Source organism: Heterodontus francisci, chromosome 1, assembly GCF_036365525.1.
Source record: "Heterodontus francisci isolate sHetFra1 chromosome 1, sHetFra1.hap1, whole genome shotgun sequence".
NCBI classification, from domain to species: domain Eukaryota; kingdom Metazoa; phylum Chordata; class Chondrichthyes; order Heterodontiformes; family Heterodontidae; genus Heterodontus; species Heterodontus francisci.
This window is the reverse complement of record NC_090371.1, coordinates 112798226-112822310: the sequence shown is the minus strand read 5'-3', so window position 1 is coordinate 112822310 and position 24085 is coordinate 112798226. Positions and strand designations below refer to the sequence as shown.

Genomic DNA, 24085 nt, shown 5'->3' with positions numbered 1-24085 from the left:
CACCATGTGTCACCATCAAGTACTCCCATTTCATGGATGCACCCTTACACTTCCCCAACAATTGGCACAACCCTAATCGCATGAGCATAACATACTGAATGACCTTTTGTGTTTCCAATACCAAGCCTCTTTATGGCATAGTTTGCGTGAGATCAGAATTGAACAATAATATGAAAGCAGAGTTCAGTTATAGGGCTGCTCCCACTATAAATTAGATTAAGGCTGCCAAATTCATTTAACCCAGAACCCTCTACATAAAGAACTTATTCCCCTTAAATTTAGGCTTGATTCAAAAACTTCAGGATCAAAGCTCAAGTTACTAAGGTGATTTGACACATGCTAGAGAAGACAATTCAGTATTACAATGTGGAATGCTGATTATTCCTACTTGACTATTACCAAACAGTAACTACTGTACTAAATAGTTAAGTTACTCAGTCTAGTTATTAGGGGGACACAAATCACTATTGTATGCGATTTCTTGCTACTAGTTCATGAAAGAAAGAATTAACTCCAAGCAGTGCTAGTTACTATAACTGGGCTAAAATATGGCACAAGTTTGTAATTGGTTATTCTTTTTGGGCCTCCTTATCTCGAGAGACAATGGATACGCGCCTGGAGGTGGTCAGTGGTTTGTGAAGCAGCGCCTGAAGTGGCTATAAAGGCCAATTCTGGAGTGACAGGCTCTTCCACAGGTGCTGCAGAGAAATTTGTTTGTTGGGGCTGTTGCACAGTTGGCTCTCCCCTTGCGCCTCTGTCTTTTTTCCTGCCAACTACTAAGTCTCTTCGACTCGCCACAATTTAGCCCTGTCTTTATGGCTGCCCGCCAGCTCTGGCGAATGCTGGCAACTGACTCCCACGACTTGTGATCAATGTCACACGATTTCATGTCGCGTTTGCAGACGTCTTTATAACGGAGACATGGACGGCCGGTAGGTCTGATACCAGTGGCGAGCTCGCTGTACAATGTGTCTTTGGGGATCCTGCCATCTTCCATGCGGCTCACATGGCCAAGCCATCTCAAGCGCCGCTGACTCAGTAGTGTGTATAAGCTGGGGATGTTGGCCGCTTCAAGGACTTCTGTGTTGGAGATATAGTCCTGCCACCTGATGCCAAGTATTCTCCGAAGGCAGCGAAGATGGAATGAATTGAGACGTCGCTCTTGGCTGGCATACGTTGTCCAGGCCTCGCTGCCGTAGAGCAAGGTACTGAGGACACAGGCCTGATACACTCGGACTTTTGTGTTCCGTGTCAGTGCGCCATTTTCCCACACTCTCTTGGCCAGTCTGAACATAGCAGTGGAAGCCTTACCCATGCGCTTGTTGATTTCTGCATCTAGAGACAGGTTACTGGTGATAGTTGAGCCTAGGTAGGTGAACTCTTGAACCACTTCCAGAGCGTGGTCGCCAATATTGATGGATGGAGCATTTCTGACATCCTGCCCCATGATGTTCGTTTTCTTGAGGCTGATGGTTAGGCCAAATTCATTGCAGGCAGACGCAAACCTGTCGATGAGACTCTGCAGGCATTCTTCAGTGTGAGATGTTAAAGCAGCATCGTCAGCAAAGAGGAGTTCTCTGATGAGGACTTTCCGTACTTTGGACTTCGCTCTTAGACGGGCAAGGTTGAACAACCTGCCCCCTGATCTTGTGTGGAGGAAAATTCCTTCTTCAGAGGATTTGAACGCATGTGAAAGCAGCAGGGAGAAGAAAATCCCAAAAAAGTGTGGGTGCGAGAACACAGCCCTGTTTCACACCACTCAGGATAGGAAAGGGCTCTGATGAGGAGCCACCATGTTGAATTGTGCCTTTCATATTGTCATGGAATGAGGTGATGATACTTAGTAGCTTTGGTGGACATCCGATCTTTTCTAGTAGTCTGAAGAGACCACGTCTGCTGACGAGGTCAAAGGCTTTGGTGAGATCAATGAAAGCAATGTAGAGGGGCATCTGTTGTTCACGGCATTTCTCCTGTATCTGACGAAGGGAGAACAGCATGTCAATAGTCGATCTCTCTGCACGAAAGCCACACTGTGCCTCAGGGTAGACGCGCTCGGCCAGCTTCTGGAGCCTGTTCAGAGCGACTCGAGCAAAGACTTTCCCCACTATGCTGAGCAGGGAGATTCCACGGTAGTTGTTGCAGTCACCGCGGTCACCTTTGTTTTTATAGAGGGTGATGATGTTGGCATCGCGCATGTCTTGGGGTACTGCTCCCTCGTCCCAGCACAGGCATAGCAGTTCATGTAGTGCTGAGAGTATAGCAGGCTTGGCACTCTTGATTATTTCAGGGGTAATGCTGTCCTTCCCAGGGGCTTTTCCGCTGGCTAGGGAATCAATGGCATCACTGAGTTCCGATTTGGTTGGCTGTATGTCCAGCTCATACATGTATGTCCAGCTCATACATGGTAAATGTAAAACAATTACTTACAGAAACCTGGTTTCTATCTAACATAGTTCAGAACTTTTCATTTAATAGTTGATCAGTAATTAAGTTTCCCATTAGGGATACATTGCCACTGAGGATCAACAGAATTCTTACACCCAGTTTATACTTATAAAATAAGTCTACATAGCAGTTATGCCTCTTCAAAATAATTCACTGAGAGAAACTGACACATTTGGATGCTAATGTGCTATTTAAATGAGAAAATTACAGTCTAAGACATACATCATTATTGGTAGCATAGCAGCTAATCTCATGGAATGATTCATGCATCAAACTGAAACAGCCAACCTCTAGAGTAGCTTATAAAGGTAATCTAGGCCAGGAGTGAGAGCAACAAATTCTAAAATGGAATTCAGTGGTAGGTAGTATAGAACTTTTTACTTCTTAATTGAACTGAAGTTTAAGCTTAGATCTTAAACTGTGTAACTAAGTCACTTCACAGTTAATAGTGAGTCAACTGCAAGTAGAGCAGATGCTAAATATTACATGGTTGGGGGCTGACTGACCAGTTGAAACTAGCTTGTGTCCAAAAAGGTATACAAAGAGAGGCTGTGTGACCCACAGCTCAAGCTGTGAGCATGTCATAGAATGAGTCAAGACTTCTGATAGGGAATATGGAGAGAGTGGACATTCAGTGGTGAACAAGGAGGTGATGCCAAGCAGACTAGCTAATGTATGCAAGTCACAAAGTTTGAAGTAGAACAAACTATCTAAACCTAAAAATGGCAGCACAGGAAAGCAGTGATATGTCAATCCTGCAAGATGTGGGAGATTCAAACATCAGGTGTTGAATTGAGCACTGGTAGAAGTGTCACACCGCAAGCTCAAAATGCCAGAACATGAGAAAGAGATGGATTCAATCTGACATCAGAGATGAAGAGAAGTCTTTAGAATAAGAGTTTGAGAGTGTAGTCACACCACTGAGGATGGGAGCAGGCAGTGAAGGAGGAAAGAGGGATGACTATCCAAGGGACAGGGAAAGGAAGGAAGGAAAGGTTAAAATATGAGGGCCCAGAGCAACTTATATTCTCTGATTTGAAGCTCTAGTTTCCTGGGGGAGGGTGGGGGGAGATGGGGACTCTAGGCCGGATCACCAAATAAAAATCAGAGGTACCAACAAACAAGAGATGGATGGAGGAGAATTAGATAGTAGTTTCAAGCATTGGATAGAGGTTAGAAACCTATTAAATTTGAAGAGGTCCTATAAGAATAATAATGGAAAACTAAGAAGAAAAATTAGAAGTTGCCAGCAGAGATTTCAGAAAGGAACAATAGTTTGGCAAATCTCAGAATTCTTTGGGGAGGTAACAGACATAGTAGCTGGGGGAAAATGCAGTGTACATGAGACAACATTAATAAGTAACAATGTCCATATTAGCAGATTAAAATCACTGTGATGCAATCTAATCTAAATAGACAATTCCTATGACAAATAGCATCTTTTGTAAGAGTGGAAATCATACCCAAGGGTACTCCAGACACATCTGCAATTCCCTTTATTTCTTCATTAAATGGGGAAGGAAGTGTATCTACAAGTGGAGCCTGGAAGAAAAGTTGCATTTAAAAATTTTATGCACGATACTGAAATCTGAAAGTGTACAGAATCATTGTTAGCATTTGCCTTTCAAACCGGGCACTGAGGGACAATTTAACTGGAATTGACTCAGCTTAAAATTAGTTTACTTGAAGAGATGATGGGATTCAAGTCAGGTAATAATTGGAATAGCAGTATCTCTACGGCTGATGGTAGCAGAGATTCTTACACTGTCTCAGGTCTATCAGATATGCCTCTCTCCAAGTGGCAAAACCTGACAAGCAATAAATCATCTGGAGTTCAAAACTTCAGGATCGCTACAAACTGTGGGGTAGAATTTCCACTTTGGGCGCAGTGATACTGTGCAAATTATCCCTATTCAAAAAAATGCCCCCACCCACCCCCCGTGAATTTCTACTGAAACTCATCTGCACATCACTGAAAGAAAAATCTGCCACAAACCAGCGCAAATCAAGCAGTGTTTTAAAAAGCAATTTTCCAAATTTTTTTCAAAAATTCCTCGATTTATTTAATAGTGGTAACTTGGCAAAGTTTGATTAATCCAGCTTAAAATGGGTTATCACAAAATAATTAACAATTTAATTCTGTGTGAATCCACCATCTGTGAGTAACCCAATTTATACTGAAAATGACTTAATTTACAAAAACTATTTTCTAGTTAGATTGAGGTACAGTAGCCAGTTTTTTTTTTTTAAAAGAGATACAGCACTGAAACAGGACCTTCGGCCCACCGAGTCTGTGCCGACCAACAACCACCCATTTATACTGATCCTACATTAACCCCATATTCTTTACCACATCCCCACCATTCTCCTACCACCTACCTACACTAGGGGCAATTTACAATGGCCAATTTACCTATCAACCTGCAAGTTCTTTTTTGGAGGTGGGAGGAAACCGGAGCACCCGGCGGAAACCCACGCAGACGCAGGGAGAACTTGCAAACTCCGCACAGGCAGTACTCAGAACTGAACCCGGGTCACTGAAGCTGTGAGGCTGTGGTGCTAACCATTACGCCACTGTGTCGCCCAGTTCTTTAATAAATTTAAAAATAAGTTTTGCTCAAAACATACCTACAGTGTTCTTATGCACAAAATATCCAGCTGAAATTCTGGAGCCTTCTCTGAAGTTCTGCAAATTAGTGCAAATCCTAAAAGTGATTAATTCACCCTGGGGCCGTGGCCAGATCTGGGGTGGGGCCTACAACTAGCACAATGTCTTTCAAACTGACCAGGCAGAAACTCAAGTTGCGCTGAACGCAATTCATGCTTAAAATTCTGAGAGTCAATATCGGGGGAATTGAGCTGAAAAAAAACAGCACAGTCGAGCGGAAACTTCAGGCTGAGGTAATCAAATGGCCAGTTGCAGAATAGTCCCATATAACTTTCAAAATGTGTAAATCTTGTGTTTTGGAAGCCAAATCAAAAATGTATCTTACCAAATCTTTATCCACCAGTTCAATGAGCTTGCCACTTGGGAAGAAATCGTTCGCCAAGTCCTTGATCACCCGGATTAAATTAGTCAGCTGAAAATTATCAGTAAAATTGCTTTGCAAGGTTACATATTATTTGGATGCAGAATTAAATTACAAACTAGCTAAACAGCATGCAAAGTTATACAAATTTCTGCCACAGGTGCTGGTTGCCTTCTTCAAAGATTCATTTTTCTAAGAGATACACAACCAGGTTGTCAATTCAGGGAGAGCAGGGGAGTGGAAGAGGAGAGAGAGAGGCACAGACAGAGCCAGAGAGAGAGGCGCACACACACACAGAGGCACACACACACACAGAGGCACACACACACACACACACAGAGGCTTCTTAGATCCAGCATTTTCAATATGACCCAGTGCACTATTTGTAAGAAAAGTTTTATGGTAGCATTCCTACACTATATCAATAAGCAACCAGTTTATTGCAGTATTTTAGAATATACACTAACATTTTTACACTTATGCTTATGTACAGGAGTGGAAGAATAAACCTTTTCAAAAAGCACAAGGAAGCAAACCTGTGATTAAAGTAAATTTACAGAGTTAAAAAAAGGCTTAATTTATTTTGTGCCTTTCATGACCACTGGACACCTCAAAGAACTTTACAGCCAATGAAGTACATTTGAAATGTAACCACTGTTGTAATGTAGGAAACATGACAACTCATTTGTACAGCAAGCTCCCACAAACAGAAGTGCGATAATGACCAGATAATGTTTGTGATGTCGACTGCAGAATAAATATTGACCAGGACACCAGGGATAACTGCTCTGCTCTTCTTTGAAGAGTACCAGGGGATGTTTTACATCCACCAAAGAGGGCAGACAGGGCCTCAGTTTAATATCTCTTCCAAAAGATGGCACCTCGGCCTTGATTTTAGTCTGCAAGTCCTGGAGTGGGACTTGAATCCACAAACTTCTAAGAGGTGAGAGAGTGCTACCAACTGAGTCACACCTGACAGGCTTCAAACGTACTGAAAACTTAAAACATGATTATACACTTTTTATTTATGGTTAACTTTATTTGTCTTCAAATCAAACAGGTTTACATTGTAAAAGGAATTATACTTAGCACCACTACTGCAAATGGCATTAATGATCCATATTGCTACCTGCTACTTAAAGCTGTTCAATCCATTATGTACATATTCTAGTAAAATACTCATTTCTCTTCTACGCTTTTTAAAAATGATTTCTCCTCCCCCTTCCCTCTGGGGTACAGCTCCTTAAGTGTTGGATACTCACAGGTACCTGGTTCCAGTAGCCATAGTAGGGGGAGAAGGTGGCGTAGTGGTAATGAGCTAGCAATCCAGAGGCCCAGGCTAATTCCCTGGGTACACAGGTTCAAATCCCACCATGGCAGTTGGCAGAATTTAAATTGAATTAATTAGACAATCTGGAATTGAAAATAATGGTGCTAAAAAATCATCATTGATTGTGTTAAAAAAAACCCATCTGCTTCACGAATGCCCTTTAGGGAAGAAAATCTGCTGCCCTTACCTGGTTTGGCCTACATGTGACTCCAGACCCACAGCAATGTGATTGACTCAACTGCCCTCTGAAATGGCCTAACAAGCCATTCTGGGGAACTGGGGAAGATCAAACCTGGGTTTTGCTTTGTGTAATTCTGCTACTCTCAATGAACAAACTCAAAGTATCAGAGAAGTCATCTGCTTAATGTATTTCTACAGTAGAAAGGTACCTACACACGGTGACAATCACATACCTCCACTTTCTTGTCACTAATCAACTGGTTCCACCTTACACGTGGAGCAGAATCAAGATTTATCTTGTACCATGGAACAATTCCTTTAAACCTGTTAACACACACAGTATAGGACATATTTTATTACAATGCTGCTTACAGCAACTTATATAGCACTTTTAACGTAACAAAACGCCCCAAGGTGTTTCACAGGAGCATTGTAAAACAAAGTATGACACTGCGCCACAAAGGGAAATATTAAGTTAGATGACCAAGATCTTGGTCAAAGAGGTAGATTTTAATGAGTGTCTTAAAAGGAGGAAAGCAAGGTAGAGAGGCAAGAGGTGAAGGGAGGGCATAACAGAGTTTAGGGCCTAGGTAACTGAAGCCTCGGCCACCAATGATGGAGCAATTAAAAATCGGGGATGTTCACGGAGCCAGAAGTAGAAGAACAGAAAAAAGTTTGTCACATAGTATAGCTACTGATATAACAATTAGAGAACTTTTAGGCAAATACACAAGATAACCCAATATGTTTTCGGAGTATACTGCAATGGGTTTCAGCCATCCCATTACTTTAAAAGGAGATGCATGCTAAGACCAAGAACTAAAGTTGCTTATTCAAAATATCATAAAATAAGGTTCTAATTCTTAAATTAGATTTCATAAAAATGACAAATGCACACTGAAGGGATTTCAAAAGACATACCCTTTGAATGCATCAAACACAAATATTAAAATTGATGGTCGCAAAATTAACACTACCATTCTCCTGCCATGATAGCCTTAACAATATTTGGTCAAATATTTTTTTTAAAATTCATCCATGGGATGTGGGCATCGCTGGCCAGGCCAGCATTTATTGCCCATCCCTAATTGCCCTAACTGAGTGGCTTGTTATGCCATTTCAGAAGGCATGCAAGAGTCAACCACATTGCTGTGGGTCTGGGGTCACATGTAGGCCAGACCAGGTAAGGACAGCAGATTTCCTTCCCTAAAGGACATTAGTGAACCAGATGGGTTTTTACAACAATCGACAATGGTTTCATGGCCATCATTAGACTAGCTTTTTAATTCCAGGTTTATTAATTGAATTCAAATTCCACCTTCTGCTGTGGTGGGATTTGAACCCATGTCCCCAGAGCAATACCCTGGGTCTCTGGGTTACTAGTCCAGTGATAATTCCACTATGCCACCGCCTCCCCAGTGTTTAGGTTTGAGAACCTATTTGGGCGGTTTAAAATCAATTTCTTTTAGTTTTGGTTGCAGCAGCTTGGACAGAAGCGGAGGTACAGAGCGGACTTGCAGCTGGGAGGTCAATTTCAGTGTAAGTTAAAAGTTAATTCCCTTTTGTTTTCGGAGGACCAGGGGACTGCTGGGTAAGTAAAAACTATATATTTGGGCGGTGGCTGTACCCGAGACACTACATGTGTAGTGTCTCCCACCCACCCTCCTCCTCTAACCAAAAAAAAAGGACTCTGGTGTGTTGATAAGGTAAGCTTTTTATTTAAAAAGTTCTGTCCGTCGGATTGCTAAGCTAACAAGTTTTGACTTTTCTAGTTGGTTTTTCAGTAGATTTGTTGGGAATTTAGAATAGTGGGAATGGAGGTTAAGGCAGTTGTATGTTCCTCCTGCAGAATGTGGGAGGTAAGGGTCGCCAAGAGTGTCCCTGCTGACTGCATCTGCGGGAAGTGCACCCAACTCCAACTCCTCGAGAACCGCGTTAGGGAACTGGAGCTGGATGAACTTCGGATCATTCGGGAGGCGGAGGGGGTTATTGAGAGGAGTTATGGGGAGGTAGTCACACCTCAGGTAAAAGAAGTAGGTAGATGGGTTACCGTCAGGGGAAGGAGAGGGAACCAGCAGGCAGTGCAGGGATCCCCTGTGGCCGTTTCCCTCAACAACAGGTATACCGTTTTGGATACTGTTGCGGGGGACGACTTACCAGGGGTAAGCAATGGGGTACAGGTCTCTGGCACAGAGTCTGTCCCTGTTGCTCAGAAGGGAAGGGGGAAGAGGAGCAGAGCATTAGTCATTGGGGACTCCATAGTTAGGGGAACAGATAGGAGGTTCTGTGGGAACGAGAGAGACTCACGGTTGGTATGTTGCCTCCCAGGTGCCAGGGTTCGTGATGTCTCGGATCGTGTTTCTGGGATCCTTAAGGGGGAGGGGGAGCAGCCCCAAGTCGTGGTCCACATAGGCACCAACGACATAGGTAGGAAGAGAGATGGGGATTTAAGGCAGAAATTCAGGGAGCTAGGGTGGAAGCTTAGAGCGAGAACAAACAGAGTTGTTATCTCTGGGTTGTTGCCCGTGCCACGTGATAGCGAAGCGACGAATAGGGAGAGAGAGGAGTTGAACACGTGGCTGCAGGAATGGTGTAGGAGGGAGGGTTTTGGTTTCCTGGATAATTGGGGCTCTTTCTGGGGTAGGTGGGACCTCTACAAACAGGATGGTCTTCACCTGAACCAGAGGGGTACCAATATCCTGGGGGGGAGATTTGCTAGTGCTCTTTGGGGGGTTTTAAACTAATTCAGCAGGGGAATGGGAACCTAAATTGTAGTTCCAGCGTACAGGATGTTGAGAGTAGTGAGGTCAGGGATAAGGTTACAAGGACGCAAGAGGGCATTGGCAAGCAAGAACTTGGTTTAAAGTGTGTCTACTTCAACGCCAGGAGCATCCGGAATAAGGTGGGTGAGCTTGCAGCATGGGTTGGTACCTGGGATCTCGATGTAGTGGCCATTTCGGAGACATGGGTAGAGCAGGGGCAGGAATGGATGTTGCAGGTTCCGGGATTTAGATGTTTCAGTAAGAACAGAGAAGATGGTAAAAGAGGGGGGGGTGTGGCATTGTTAATCAAGGAGAGTATTACAGCGGCAGAAAGGACATTTGAGGACTCGTCTACTGAGATAGTATGGGCCGAGGTTAGAAACAGGAGAGGAGAGGTCACCCTGTTGGGAGTCTTCTATAGACCTCCAAATAGTTCCAGAGATGTAGAGGAAAGGATAGCGAAGATGATTCTCAACAGGGGCGAGAGTAACAGGGTAGTTGTTATGGGGGACTTTAACTTTCCAAATATTGACTGGAAATACTATAGTTCGAGTACTTTAGATGGGTCAGCTTTTGTCCAGTGTGTGCAGGAGAGTTTTCTGACACAGTATGTAGACAGGCCAACCAGGGGCGATGCCACATTGGATTTGTTACTGGGTAATGAACCCGGCCAGGTGTTAGATTTAGATGTAGGTGAGCACTTTGGTGATAGTGATCACAATTCGGTTAGGTTTAGCTTAGCGATGGGCAGGGACAGGTATATACCGCAGGGCAAGAATTATAGCTGGGGGAGAGGAAATTATGATGCGATTAGGCAAGATTTAGGATGCGTAGGATGGGGAAGGAAACTGCAGGGGATGGGCACAATCGAAATGTGGAGCTTATTCAAGGAGCAGCTACTGCGTGTCCTTGATAAGTATGTACCTGTCAGGCAGGGAGGAAGTTGTCGAGCTAGGGAGCCGTGGTTTACTAAAGAAGTTGAAGCGCTTGTCAAGAGGAAGAAGGCGGCTTATGTTAGGATGAGACATGAAGGCTCAGTTAGGGCGCTTGAGAGTTACAAGCTAGCCAGGAAGGATCTAAAGGGAGAGCTAAGAAGAGCAAGGAGAGGACACGAGAAGTCATTGGTGGATAGGATCAAGGAAAACCCTAAGGCTTTCTATAGGTATATCAGGAATAAAAGAATGACTAGAGTTAGATTAGGGCCAATCAAGGATAGTAGTGGGAAGTTGTGTGTGGAATCAGAGGAGATAGGGGAAGCGTTAAATGAATATTTTTCGTCAGTACTTACAGTAGAGAAAGAAAATGTTGTCGAGGAGAATACTGAGATTCAGAGTACTAGGCTAGATGGGATTGAGGTTCACAAGGAGGAGGTGTTAGCAATTTTGGAAAGTGTGAAAATAGATAAGTCCCCTGGGCCAGATGGGATTTATCCTAGGATTCTCTGGGAAGCCAGGGAGGAGATTGCAGAGCCTTTGTCCTTGATCTTTATGTCGTGATTGTCGACAGGAATAGTGCCGGAAGACTGGAGGATAGCAAATGTTGTCCCCTTGTTCAAGAAGGAGAGTAGAGACAGCCCTGGTAATTATAGACCTGTGAGCCTTACTTCGGTTGTGGGTAAAATGTTGGAAAAGGTTATAAGAGACAGGATTTATAATCATCTTGAAAAGAATAAGTTCATTAGCGATAGTCAGCACGGTTTTGTGAAAGGTAGGTCGTGCCTCACAAACTTTATTGAGTTTTTCGAGAAGGTGACCAAACAGGTGGATGAGGGTAAAGCAGTGGATGTGGTGTATATGGATTTCAGTAAGGCGTTTGATAAGGTTCCCCACGGTAGGCTATTGCAGAAAATACGGAAGTTTGGGGTTGAAGGTGATTTAGAGCTTTGGATCAGAAATTGGCTAGCTGAAAGAAGACAGAGGGTGGTGGTTGATGGCAAATGTTCATCCTGGAGTTTAGTTACTAGTGGTGTACCGCAAGGATCTGTTTTGGGGACACTGCTCTTTGTCATTTTTATAAATGACCTGGAAGAGGGTGTAGAAGGGTGGGTTAGTAAATTTGCAGATGACACGAAGGTCGGTGGAGTCGTGGATAGTGTCGAAGGATGTTGTAGGGTACAGAGGGACATAGATAGGCTGCAGAGCTGGGTTGAGAGATGGCAAATGGAGTTTAATGCGGAAAAGTGTGAGGTGATTCACTTTGGAAGGAGTAACAGGAATGCAGAGTACTGGGCTAATGGGAAGATTCTTGGTAGTGTAGATGAACAGAGAGATCTTAGTGTCCAGGTACATAAATCCCTGAAAGTTGCTACCCAGGTTATTAGGGCTGTTAAGAAGGCATATGGTGTGTTAGCTTTTATTAGTCGGGGGATCGAGTTTCGGAGCCACGAGGTCATGATGCAGCTGTACAAAACTCTGGTGAGATCGCACCTGGAGTGTTGCGTGCAGTTCTGGTCACCGCATTATAGGAAGGATGTGGAAGCTATGGAAAGGGTGCAGAGGAGATTTACTAGGATGTTGCCTGGTATGGAGGGAAGGTCTTACGAGGAAAGGCTGAGGGACTTGAGGTTGTTTTCGTTGGAGAGAAGGAGGAGGAGAGGTGACTTAATAGAGACATATAAGATAATCAGAGGGTTAGATAGGGTGGATAGTGAGAGTCTTTTTCCTCGGATGGTGATGGCAAACACGAGGGGACATAGCTTTAAGTTGAGGGGTGATAGATATAGGACAGATGTTAGAGGTAGTTTCTTTACTCAGAGAGTAGTAGGGGCGTGGAACGCCCTGCCTGCAACAGTAGTAGACTCGCCAACTTTAAGGGCATTTAAGTGGTCATTGGATAGACATATGGATGAAAATGGAATAGTGTAGGTCAGATGGTTTCACAGGTCGGCGCAACATCGAGGGCCGAAGGGCCTGTACTGCGCTGTAATGTTCTCTAAAAAGAACTCATCAGAGGCTAGCACTGGGCGATTTTGCCAGCTTTTCATTAACAGCTTGGAGCCAAAAACACGACGCAATTCAGAATCCTAAAACCTCGAGAAGAACAAGTTTTAGAAGTACTTCTTATTTATATGGGCTGTTTCTACTCTTCAGCATCACACTTTGCACAGCTCTCAAGCACTGAACAGAAATGAATACTGCATTTCTTTTTTGCTGGAATAATCATACCCACAGATTTTATGTCAGGCGAAGAGCAGTAAAGACTGAACAATGGTCAAATCAGTCAGTCTCACCAGTAGATTCACAGCTTAGAAATAAAATAGGTGCATCTTAATGAACTGGAATTTTGCCGACTGAAAAGCTGCACAGAAAAATTCTAAAATGTTTCGGTACTTACGTGGGACCAGTTGGTGGATATGTGCCTCTTCTGCAATCTTCAGTATACTGCCAAGAAAGCAAAGTTTTTGAAAATGCAAAACATTCTTTTCACATTATGACAAAGAACATTTGAATAATTCTCTCAAAACTATTCTCCAAAAACAAAATGTGTCCAAGGTGTAGAAAACCAGCCTGTTCTGTATGTAAGAGGCCTGTGATATCAGTTTAGTTTGTATAAGACAATACAACAAGTAGAGAACAGTAGAAAGTAAGTACAGAATGGTAAAGCAGAAAAAACTCAGAGCCCTACTTCACCGAAGGAAATACAACCCAAATCCTGGGGTCAGGGTGATTTACATTGGAAGAGTGGCGGATCAGGAATTGCAGAGTACCACATTGCCACAGGATTAAGGAACCAACCAGAGCTGTTTTAAAAAAAAACCCAAAAGATTCACAAATTCAAAATTGCTGTTAGGAAACCAGCATTTGATACAGTTTTGGGCCCCAGGATCTGGTACAAGCCAGCAAGTACGCCTGCAACATGCAGGTATTGGACACAATACAGGCAGAACCAGTGGAACATCTCATGATTAATGTCATAACCCAGTCCCTCTACCTGTGGCAACATGCATGCAAGAAGCACCTGCTCCCAGTTCTGGTGTGATTTGACAGTGAGTGTTTAAAAGAGGCTAGACAAGGGGAAATAAATGCCTTAACACACAGGAAATACAGTAATGCACAAACACAACCAGACCTTGCAAAAGGCTGAAAATCCACGAGCAGCCAAACATTTCACCCTGAACCCCTCACCTCAATTTTTGCCACTAGAAGCCCTGCTGGCCAAATCTTGAATTGGAACCCCCTCCTCACTCAATCCTTTAATCTTAGCTTCGCCCAATAAGCCATGGAAATATACAACAAAAATCTACTAGAGTGAAAACCCTACATGCCAAATGGGAAACATTTCATCGGTTGGAGCCTTGCCTGAAGCTTTTACTGGAAGTTCTTACAAATGACTTTTTAAGAAACGTACACTGGCAGCCAAGATGGCCACTGCAATTTACATTTGAAACACCAAAAGACCAGACTGGAGACAACATGATTGACTCAACCAAGCCAGGACAATGGGGTGCTCTCTGACTAAATTACCTGAAATGGCTTTATCAGTACAGTGGTCAAGGGTCATTGACACCCACTGACTTTGAAAGAGCCAACCCCAACCAAGTGTGACTGGACAGTTTGAGCAGTAGAGCCTTGAATATCAGAGAAGCTTCCAGAAGGACCTCATTAAAACACAAAGAAGTTTGGTAAGGTCATGTGACTGCTTGTGCAGCTCTGGAGAGACTGTAAGCTTTTTCAGACAGAAAGCAGGGAATAGTAACTGAAAAGCCATCAAGGAGGCAGCTTTAGACTGCCAAAGCCAACAACCAGGGGACATGGAATAAACCCCCTCTTCTGCCTTCTGGAGGACCGATAAGTAAGCCCGCAACTGTGCATGTGGCCCAGTGAGGACTTCAGGACTAGTTTCAACTGAGAACTCTGGGACTGATATACCCTGTTTAAATTCCATTTATTATGGACTCTACTCCAACCACCAAAACTGTAATCTATGTATGTGTGTGTGTGTGTGAGAGAGAGAGAGAGAGAGAGAGAAACTCTCGTGTGAATTATTAGTAATTTTAACCGGTTTAGAGTGTTAAGAATAATAAACTTCCATCTTTCTTGTTTAAACTCAAGAAAACCTGTCTGATTGGGTCTTTGGCAATTATATTAGAGGAACAGGAACAAGCGCTCATTGAAGCGTTAAGTTCAATCACTGTGTAAAAAGGATGAACTCTGTTGCAGTCAAACCAGGAAAGGGGCGAAAAGAGGAGCCTGAGACCCCTTCCTCACCTGGCCGTAACAGGTACCTCCAGGGATACAGACCAAGTGCTGGAAAATGGGATTAGGTGGGGTGGTTTGCTTTTCGGTAAGCGCAGACACGATAGGCAGAATGGTCTCCTTCTGTGCTGTAATTTTTTCTACATTTTCTAAATATTTGCAGAGGAGGAATGTGCAGGGCTGTGGGGAGAGGGCAGAGGAGTGGCAGTATGTGAACTTCTCCTTAGGAGGGCCAGCACAGACACGACGGGTCAAATGGCCTTCTTAATGTCATGATTCTCTAATTCTATGATACCAGGATCAACAGGTAATAATTATAGAGCTAGATTGAAACATTGAAGCTCTTTCTGGATCAGAGAATATGACGGAGGATCTAATTATGAAAGGTTTTAAGAGCATACACAGTGAAAGATAACTTCCAATGTTTGGAAATTCAGTTCAAGAAAGGTAATGGATCAGGGTTATCCCTAGAAGGAAGAGGTTCGAAGAATTTCCCCACACCCATAGAGGTTATTAGAATATGCTATGTTTTGGCTCAACTCTATTGAGGCTAGAACAAGTATTTGAAAGGAATATAAAAAGGACAAAGAAACATGATTATAGCAAATAATTTCCATTGAAGAATCAGCACCACTACAGACAAGACAGATGGGCAGAACAGCCAGCTTCTGTGTTGTAATTTCTATGATTCTCACTTTATGTTCCAGCACCAGAATTTCTTCACTTCCTTATTTCAGCACATTTCTTCGACTTGTTTCAGTTGAATGGAATCCGTCCAGCCAGCGTGAACAAGGCACATCAGCCCAGTGAACATCAGACTAATCCTGGTTACCTCAACTCCAAGAGTATAATTTTACAAATCCAGATCAGGAAAAGCTTCCATTTGCCAACTGCACTTTGAAAATTCAGGCACATCGCACTAAAGTTAGCAAACGCTATACTGACATTTCCATATTACTGTCATGCCGCTACAGCAGAAATAACTATTAATTGTGTAGTAAATACAGAGAAAAAGCTGTAAATACTCAGCTGGTCAGTCAACATCTATGGAGAAAACAGATAAATTAACATTTCAGGTATGGACCCTTCATCCACACTTGAAACTTGTCTCTCTCCCCGCACTCCCCTGACCACCCCTCAAACTCCCACAGAATCTGACTCGATCTACTGAGTGTTTATAGCATTTTCTGTTTTTGTTTCATATTTCCAGCATCTCCAGTTTTTTGCTTTAATTTGCATTTCTAAAGTGTTCATTATGTCCAGGATCTCAGACAGCTTTGCAGGACAGTGGTTTGTGAATGGATACCAAACAGGATAAAGATGTAGTTTAAAATTTTAATCAAACTGGTTTCTGCATTGTGCCCACTAAGCAGGCCAAGTTCAATTTCACTACAAATGCAAGTAGAAAATTTGATTGATTAGCAGTAAGTCACAAAAAGGAACGGATAAATATTTGAAGAGGAAGAAAAGCAAACTGGGGGAGGGAGAGCAACACAAACTGGGGGAGGGCGAATTCATGTCAGAATGTAACATGCACTGTTGTATAATTCGTTTTATTACAGGAGTCAAGAGCACCTCTCTGAGGACTGAACCTCACTGCCCTGAGACTGAGTTTCAGTGGGAGTCAGTGAATTGAATTAGGTTTGGTTTTAGTTATCGTTTTTCTAGCTTACCCTCTATTGCAAAATTCACAATTTTAGGTAGTAAAAACTTTAGTTGGAAACATATGATATTTTTGTTGAATTTGTGAATTTACTTGGTGTTTCTCACAGTGGTCACTGTAGGAACATCCCAGAAGTAGTTTTAATGTAAACGTTACTTATCCTTATCCTTAAATCTTTCTATTTGTGTCTGTTGTTTGATTTATAAATCATGTCATTCATCTCACTATTAAACAAAAAAAAAATCAAATATTTAGTCAGGACTTTATGATACTGCAACACTCAAGTAAGGAACTGCAGTATTTGCAAACAGGCAAATATCATATGATAAAATGTCATGATTAAATATCACATGAACAGTGCACGTGATCAAATACACTTCTCCAGGAATGTCCAACTACAGTTGGCAACCCTAGTTAACACACAGGCAGCAGAGTTTTCGAATAAGCTTATGATATCTAGGCTGGAAAAAGGGAGGCCAGTCAGTGGACCAATGCATGTGAGTTTGTGGATGTTAACAAAAGCATGACCAACTGTAAGATTATGTAATAAACTTGAAAAACTTAATAAATAAGGTAAGATTCTGGTGAAGGCAGTAGAAAGTTAACCACCACCATTCCCAAGCACATCAGGAAAGTTATCAAAGAAGAATACAATATCAGGGGAGTTTTAGCCAACTTCTAAATCCCATCTACAGTTTTTCTAAAATACTGGGAATTGCGCAATGGAAGAAAACTCAACCAAAAAAACCTGAAAAGTTCCAAAAAGAACACTCGCGGCTCCTGCAAGTATCTGCAAAAAGTACTTTTGTCCAAAACACTTGTTTCAAACATCACAACCTGTTCTCTCAATCGCAAAAACCCTCCATAGTTTGAACTACCCCGTCCCTGCAGTGCTGTGCAAACCCGGAACTGCACTCCCAGTTCCTGCGGCCCCGGCTTACAGTGCATTCACTCACCGGCGGTATAAACTGCGTTAGTGTAGAGACTGTGAGAACAGCCAGCAGCAGGTAACAGCTGCCCATCTCCATCTGCGTCCTCATCCCGATCCCCCTGCTCCCTTTCCGAACGCGCGCCCCAGAAGCGTCTGACTGGAAAACACCACTGCACTTGAGGGTGGAGACAGGAAGGGAGGAAAGCCTCGGAAACAAAGCAACAGCACACAACGAACAATTCCAATTTATCTCTAGTTTCACACCGACGATCCGTTGTTATCGTTCAGAAATCTTCCAGCCAACAAGTTGCGAGTGGAAAGTACTCCCCCTCTTCAGCACAGCTTGGTTAAGCCCAATAAAGCGCCTGATAAATATTCATCGCAATGTTTTGCTCGTTCATTAACAACATTGGTTACCAGCAACAGTTTAACGCCCTCCCGTCATTACACGCTGAAGGGCTGAAACCAGTGGCAAACCTCTGTGCGCGGAATGTTTAATTGTAATACTAAATGTCAGACTGTGTAAATGTAATTTGTACCAAATGTAAATACAATGAGGCATTTAGAGGGTCCTGCGTTTACGATCTGTCCTGCATTATTTGAATTTTGACATTTGATTTATACTGTATGTAGCAGGCTGTCCTGGTGTTAAAGTGGCAGAAGACATTGTAAGAACCAGGGATGTGGAGTCATAGAGTCGTACAGCATAGAAACAGGCCCTTCGGCCCACCACGTCCATGCAGACCATAATGCCTATCTATACTAATCCCACCTGCCTGCATTAATTCCATATCCCTCTATGCCTTGCTTATTCAAGTACCTGTCCAGATGCCTCTTAAATGTTGCTACTGTTCCTGCCTCCACCACCTCCTCAGGCAGCTCATTCCAGATACCCACTCTACTTTGTGTGAAAAATTTACCCCTTTGATCCCTCTCGCCTTAAATTTATGCCCTCTAGTTTTAGTCACCCCTACCATGGGATACAGACTCTGGCTATCTATCCTATCTATACCTCTTATCATTTTATATACCTCTATCATGTTCCCTCTCAGCTCAGCCTCCTTCGCTCCAGGGAAAACAGCCCCAGCCTATCCAATCTCTCTTTATAACTCAAGCCCTCCAAACCAGGCAATATCCTTGTGAATCTTTTCTGCACCCTCTCTAGCTTAATTATATCTTTCCTGTAGTGCGGCGACCAGAACTGCACACACTACTCCAAATGCGGCCTAACCAACATTATGTACAACTGTAACATGACATCCCAACTCTTGTATTCAATGCCTCGGCCGATGAAGGCAAGCATGCCATATGCCTTCTTCACCACCCTGTCTACCTGTGTTGCCACTTTCAGGGAACTATGTACTTGCACCCCAAGGTCTCTCTGCTCAACAACACTCCCAGGGCCCTGCCATTCACTGTATATGTCCTGCCCTGGTTTACCTTCCCAGAAGGGCGGCACAGTGGCGCAGTGGTTAGCACCGCAGCCTCACAGCTCCAGGGACCCGGGTTCGATTCCGGGTACTGTCTGTGTGGAGTTTGCAAGTTCTCCCTGTGTCTGCGTGGGTTTTCTCCGGGTGCTCCGGTTTCCTCCCACAAGCCAAAAGACTTGCAGGTTGATAGGTAAATTGGCCATTATAAATTGTCACTAGTATAGGTAGGTGGTAGGGAAATATAGGGACAGGCGGGGATGTTTGGTAGGAATATGGGATTAGTGTAGGATTAGTATAAGTGGGTGGTTGATGGTCGGCACAGACTCGGTGGGCCGAAGGGCCTGTTTCAGTGCTGTATCTCTAATCTAAAAAAATGCATCATGTCACACACTTGTCTGCGTTAAATTCCATTTGCCACTCCCTTACCCACTTTCCCAGTTGATCTATATCCTGTTGTAACCTGAGACAGCCTTCTTCACTGTCCGCTATACCACCAATTTTGGTGTCATCTGCAAACTTACTAATCATGCTCCTTACATTCACATCCAAGTCATTAATATATATGACAAACAAGAGGGCTCAGCACCGATCTCTGCGGCACACCACTGGTCACCGGTCTCCAATCTGAAAAACAACCCTCCACTACCACCCTCTGCCTCCTATCACCAAGCCAATTTTGTATCCAATTGGCTAGCTCATCCTGGATCCCATGTGTTGGAACCTTCTGGACCAGCCTACCATGCAGGACCTTGTCAAAGGCCTTGATTAAGTCAATGTAGACAACGTCCATCGCCCTGCCCTCGTCAATCCTCTTGGTCACCTCCTCGAAAAACTCAATCAAATTCGTGAGACATGATTTCCCACACACAAAGCTATGCTGACTATCCCTAATCAGACCATACCTTTCCAGATGCATATAAATCCTGTCTCTCAGAATCCCTTCCAATGACTTTCCCACCATTGATGTAAGGCTCACCGGCCTGTAGTTCACTGGCTTATCCCTGCTGCCCTTCTTAAATAAAGGCACAACATTAGCTATCCTCCAGTCTTCCGGTACCTCACCCGTGGCTAACGATGAGACAAAAATCTCTGCCACGGCTCCAGATGGGAAGAGACTGAACAAGGGGAGAAAAAAAAGAGTCGAGATAACAAATAATCACTTCCATGGGGCAAGAACAGGCTGAAACGACTTTTCTGCTTCCAATTTTGGAGTTAGACTATTGACCAATATCCACTAGAAATCCACAACTACCTTGCCTACGCTTTCTATAAAGACTATTTCATTCTTCCAGTTTCTGTCTCCATTGCATCCATTCTAATAATGCCATCTTCCGTACCACCACTTCTGATGTCTTCCTTTTTCCTTAACTGAGGATTCCCAACCACCATGACCGGGTCCTCAACTTGTCCGTTCCATTTCCCAAACCTTGTTCACATCCCTTCTGCTTCCTCCCAGACCATGATAGGGTAACCTTGTTCTCACCTTCCACACCACCAGTCTCCATATTCAATGGATCATCCTCTGCCATTTCTGCTATGACCAGCATGATGTCACCACCAAATGCATCTTACCCTCCCCTATCAACATTCCAAAAGGGACCGTTCCCTTCCCAATACCCTAGTCTAGTCCTCAAACACCTCAACAACTCCCCCTTCCCACTACACCTTTCCATGTAAGCACAGGACATGTAATACCTGTCCTTTTACCTCTTCCCTTCGTGCTGTCCAGGGTCCCAAACACTCCTTCCAGGTGACACAACAATTTACTTGTACTTCTTTCCAGTGTACTGTATTTTTTTTTATTTATTCATTCATGGGATGTGGGCGTCAGTGGCAAGGCCACCATTTATTGCCTATCCCTAATTGCCCTTGAGAAGGTGGTGGTGAGCTGCCTTCTTTAACTGCTGCAGTCCATCTGGTGCAGGTACACCCAGAGTGCTTTTAGGAAGGGAGTTCTAGGACTGTTGTGTTATCTCTTTCCAGACTAATACAAATGAAGCTGAAGGGCAGGCATAAAGGTTTAGAATGCAGAGCATTAATTGAGACTTCTTGTTGCTTCAGCTTACACATGCTACCTGACTGTGCAAAAGAACTAAATCATGTGGTATTGCATCACTTCCTGTGATGACATACATATTAGCATAAACATAAATTTAAATGATTATATTTAACATACTAACAAATACACGATCACAACATCCCCTTTCCCTTAAATGACAACCCCATATATTATAACATTAATATGTACATGAATAAGCACCCTTACGAGATATAGAAATTTGACAACTATAACACTATTTACGTAAAACATTCAACCGTAACAAGAACATTTGGAATTCTCCTCTTCAAGGTGTTGTCTACATTTGGAACAATTCTTCTGCTCTCACATGCGTTCAAGTCTTCAAAAGAAGGAATTTTCCTCCACACAAGATCAGATAGCAGGTTGTTCAACCTTGGCTGTCTTAGAGTGAAGACCAAACTATGGGAAGTCCTCATCAGGGAACTCCTCTTTGCTGACGATGCTGCATTAACATCCCACACAGAAGAGTGTCTGCAGAGACTCATCGACAGGATTGCGGCTGCCTGCAACGAATTTGGCCTAACCATCAGCCTCAAGAAAACGAACATTATGGGACAGGACGTCAGAAATGCTCCATCCATCAATATCGGCGATCACGCTGTGGAAGTGGTTCAAGAGTTCACCTACCTAGGCTCAACTATCACCAGTAACCTGTCTCTCGATGCAGAAATCAACAAGCGCATGGGAAAGGCGTCCGCTGCTATGTCCAGACTGGCGAAGAGGGTGTGGGAAAATGGCGCATTGACACGGAACACAAAAGTCCAAGTGTTTCAAGCCTGTGTCCTCATTCCCTTGCTCTACGGCAGCGAGGCCTGGACAATGTATGTCAGCCAAGAGTGACATCTCAACGAATTCCATCTTCGGTGCCTCCGGAGAATCCTTGGCATCAGGTGGCAGGTCCTTGAGGCAGACAACATCCCCAGCATATACACCCTACTGACCCAGCAGCGCTTGAGATGGCTTGGCCATGTGAGCTGTGTGGGAGATGGCAGGATCTCCAAGGATGCATTGTACAGCGAGCTCGTCACTGGTATCAGACCCACTGGCCGTCCATGTCTCTGCTTTAAAGACATCTGCAAACGCGACATGAAGTCCTGTGACGTTGACCACAAGTCGTGGGAGTCAGTTGCCAGTGATCGCTAGAGCTGGCAGACAGCCATAAAGGTGGGGCTAAAGAGTGGCGAGTCGAAGAGACTTAGCAGTTGGCAGGAAAAAAGACAGAAGTGCAAGGAGAGAGCCAACTGTGTAACAGCCCCGACAACCAATTTTATCTGCAGCGCCTGTGGAAGAGTCTGTCACTCTAGAATTGGCCTTTATCGCCACTCCAGGTGCTGCTCCACAAGCCACTGACCACCTCTAGGCACTTACCCATTGTCTCCCGAGACAATGAGGCCAAAGAAGAAGAAGTGGTCGTTGGCTGACTCGACCAGATCTTGTGACAATGACATGTGGGTGTGTTCTCGAACTGTCCGTCCTCTCCTCCTGACAATTGTGTTTGGGAGAATTGTCCTCAGTTTTTGGTGTGTTGTTTGTTGTCTCTCTGTCTTCAAAACATACATGGGTACATGTAAGTGATGCTTGTTGGTCACCTTGTGCATGACTAGCAGAGAATCTCCTGAGGTGAGATCGATTCCTTCGCAGGACTGCACCATTTGGTGTTAATACCTCATACAAATGTGGTCCTTTTCACCTTAGACACCTCTGCTGGGATTCTTGTCTGTTCTTGCGGGTGAAGGACCCTCATCTTCTGGCCAACGTATAGTGTTGGTAATTCTGCACCCGCATACACATCATGCACATCTTTCATCTAATCTTGTTTCTTATATAACAGGTCTGTGAGCAAGGACGACTTGGTGAGATGGCAGTGTGATTCTCACTGGTCAACCAAACATAATCTCAGCAGGTGATGGCAATCCATACTCGAATGGCATTGCACGAAGATGCAATAACACAACTTGAATATCTTGCCCTGTTTCTGAACACTTTTTGATCAGTGATTTGACTGTCCTGACCATACGTTTAGGCATCCTGTTCAAACAAGGATATCGGGGTGATGATGTGACATGGTTGATGGATCATTTTTCACACAAATCCTGGAACAGTTTTCCCGTGTAGTGTGGACTGTTGTTGGATACTAATTCTACCCGGGCACCAAAAAGACTAAAGATGGCACTAACAGTGTTGGCCACTGCTGTACTCGATGCATCTCAAAGCTTCTGTACAATAGGAAATTTGGATTTATAGTAGTTCACTAGCAGATAGTCTTCCATGTCTACAGAGCACATATGTTGCTGTCTTTAGCCATGGTGATGGTATGTCATGCAGTTGGAGATGCTCTTTTTGTTGACTAGCTTGATGTTCCTGACACACATCACAAGATCTCACAAGATACATTATATACAAGATCTCACCATCAGGTCAATGCCCTTGCTGATGCTGGGCCAGAATACTGACTCGTGAGAAAGTTGTCTCATCCTCTCCATTCCCATGTGTCCTTGGTGGAGCTGTCCAACTATGTTCGACTGATGTGTTGCTGGTATGAGTACTTGGTGTCCTTTGAATAGTACTCCAATGGATATATGATTTTGTCTCCGTATGGCCAATATGGTTTTAGATGCGTAGGGATCTCCAAAACGGTCTCAGGCCAACTCTCTATAATGATTTGCCATAGAGCTCAAAATATGGGGTCTTGAGAAGTCTCCCTATGGAGTTCCTCTCTCTTGTTTTGACTGAAGCACATGAGATTTACTTCGTAGACATCCTCCAAGCTTGCACAGACTTTGACAACCTGAAACTCAAGTGATATGTCTCGTGCCTTCCCAGTGTTGGGCAGTCTACTTAGAGCATCTGATAGGACCATCTGGCCACCAGGTTTGTATCTGACATCACAGTTGTAGCTTTGAATCTTAATGAGTAACTTGTGGAGTTGAGGTAGTGCTCTCATGAGCGGTCTTCTCCAGATCATCTCCAGTGGCTTATGATCTGTCTTGACCGTGAACTCTTTACCGAATGTGGAACCTGGTGATGCTGAAGACAAGAG

General features: G+C 43.7%; 1 protein-coding gene across 1 annotated transcript in view; it reads right to left on the bottom strand.

The window, feature by feature from the left end:
• The window catches only part of asah1b (N-acylsphingosine amidohydrolase (acid ceramidase) 1b), a 44163-nt gene extending 26214 nt beyond the window's left edge, over positions 1-17949 (bottom strand). The window contains exons 1-5 of the mRNA XM_068034464.1: positions 17561-17949; positions 13080-13126; positions 7218-7308; positions 5439-5525; positions 3909-3987 (exon numbers count right to left, since the gene is read on the bottom strand). Coding sequence (XP_067890565.1) covers positions 3909-3987; positions 5439-5525; positions 7218-7308; positions 13080-13126; positions 17561-17644 — 388 coding nt within the window. The 5' untranslated portion in view covers positions 17645-17949. The remainder of the gene's footprint in view (positions 1-3908; positions 3988-5438; positions 5526-7217; positions 7309-13079; positions 13127-17560) is intronic.
• Positions 17950-24085: the final 6136 nt, after the last annotated feature.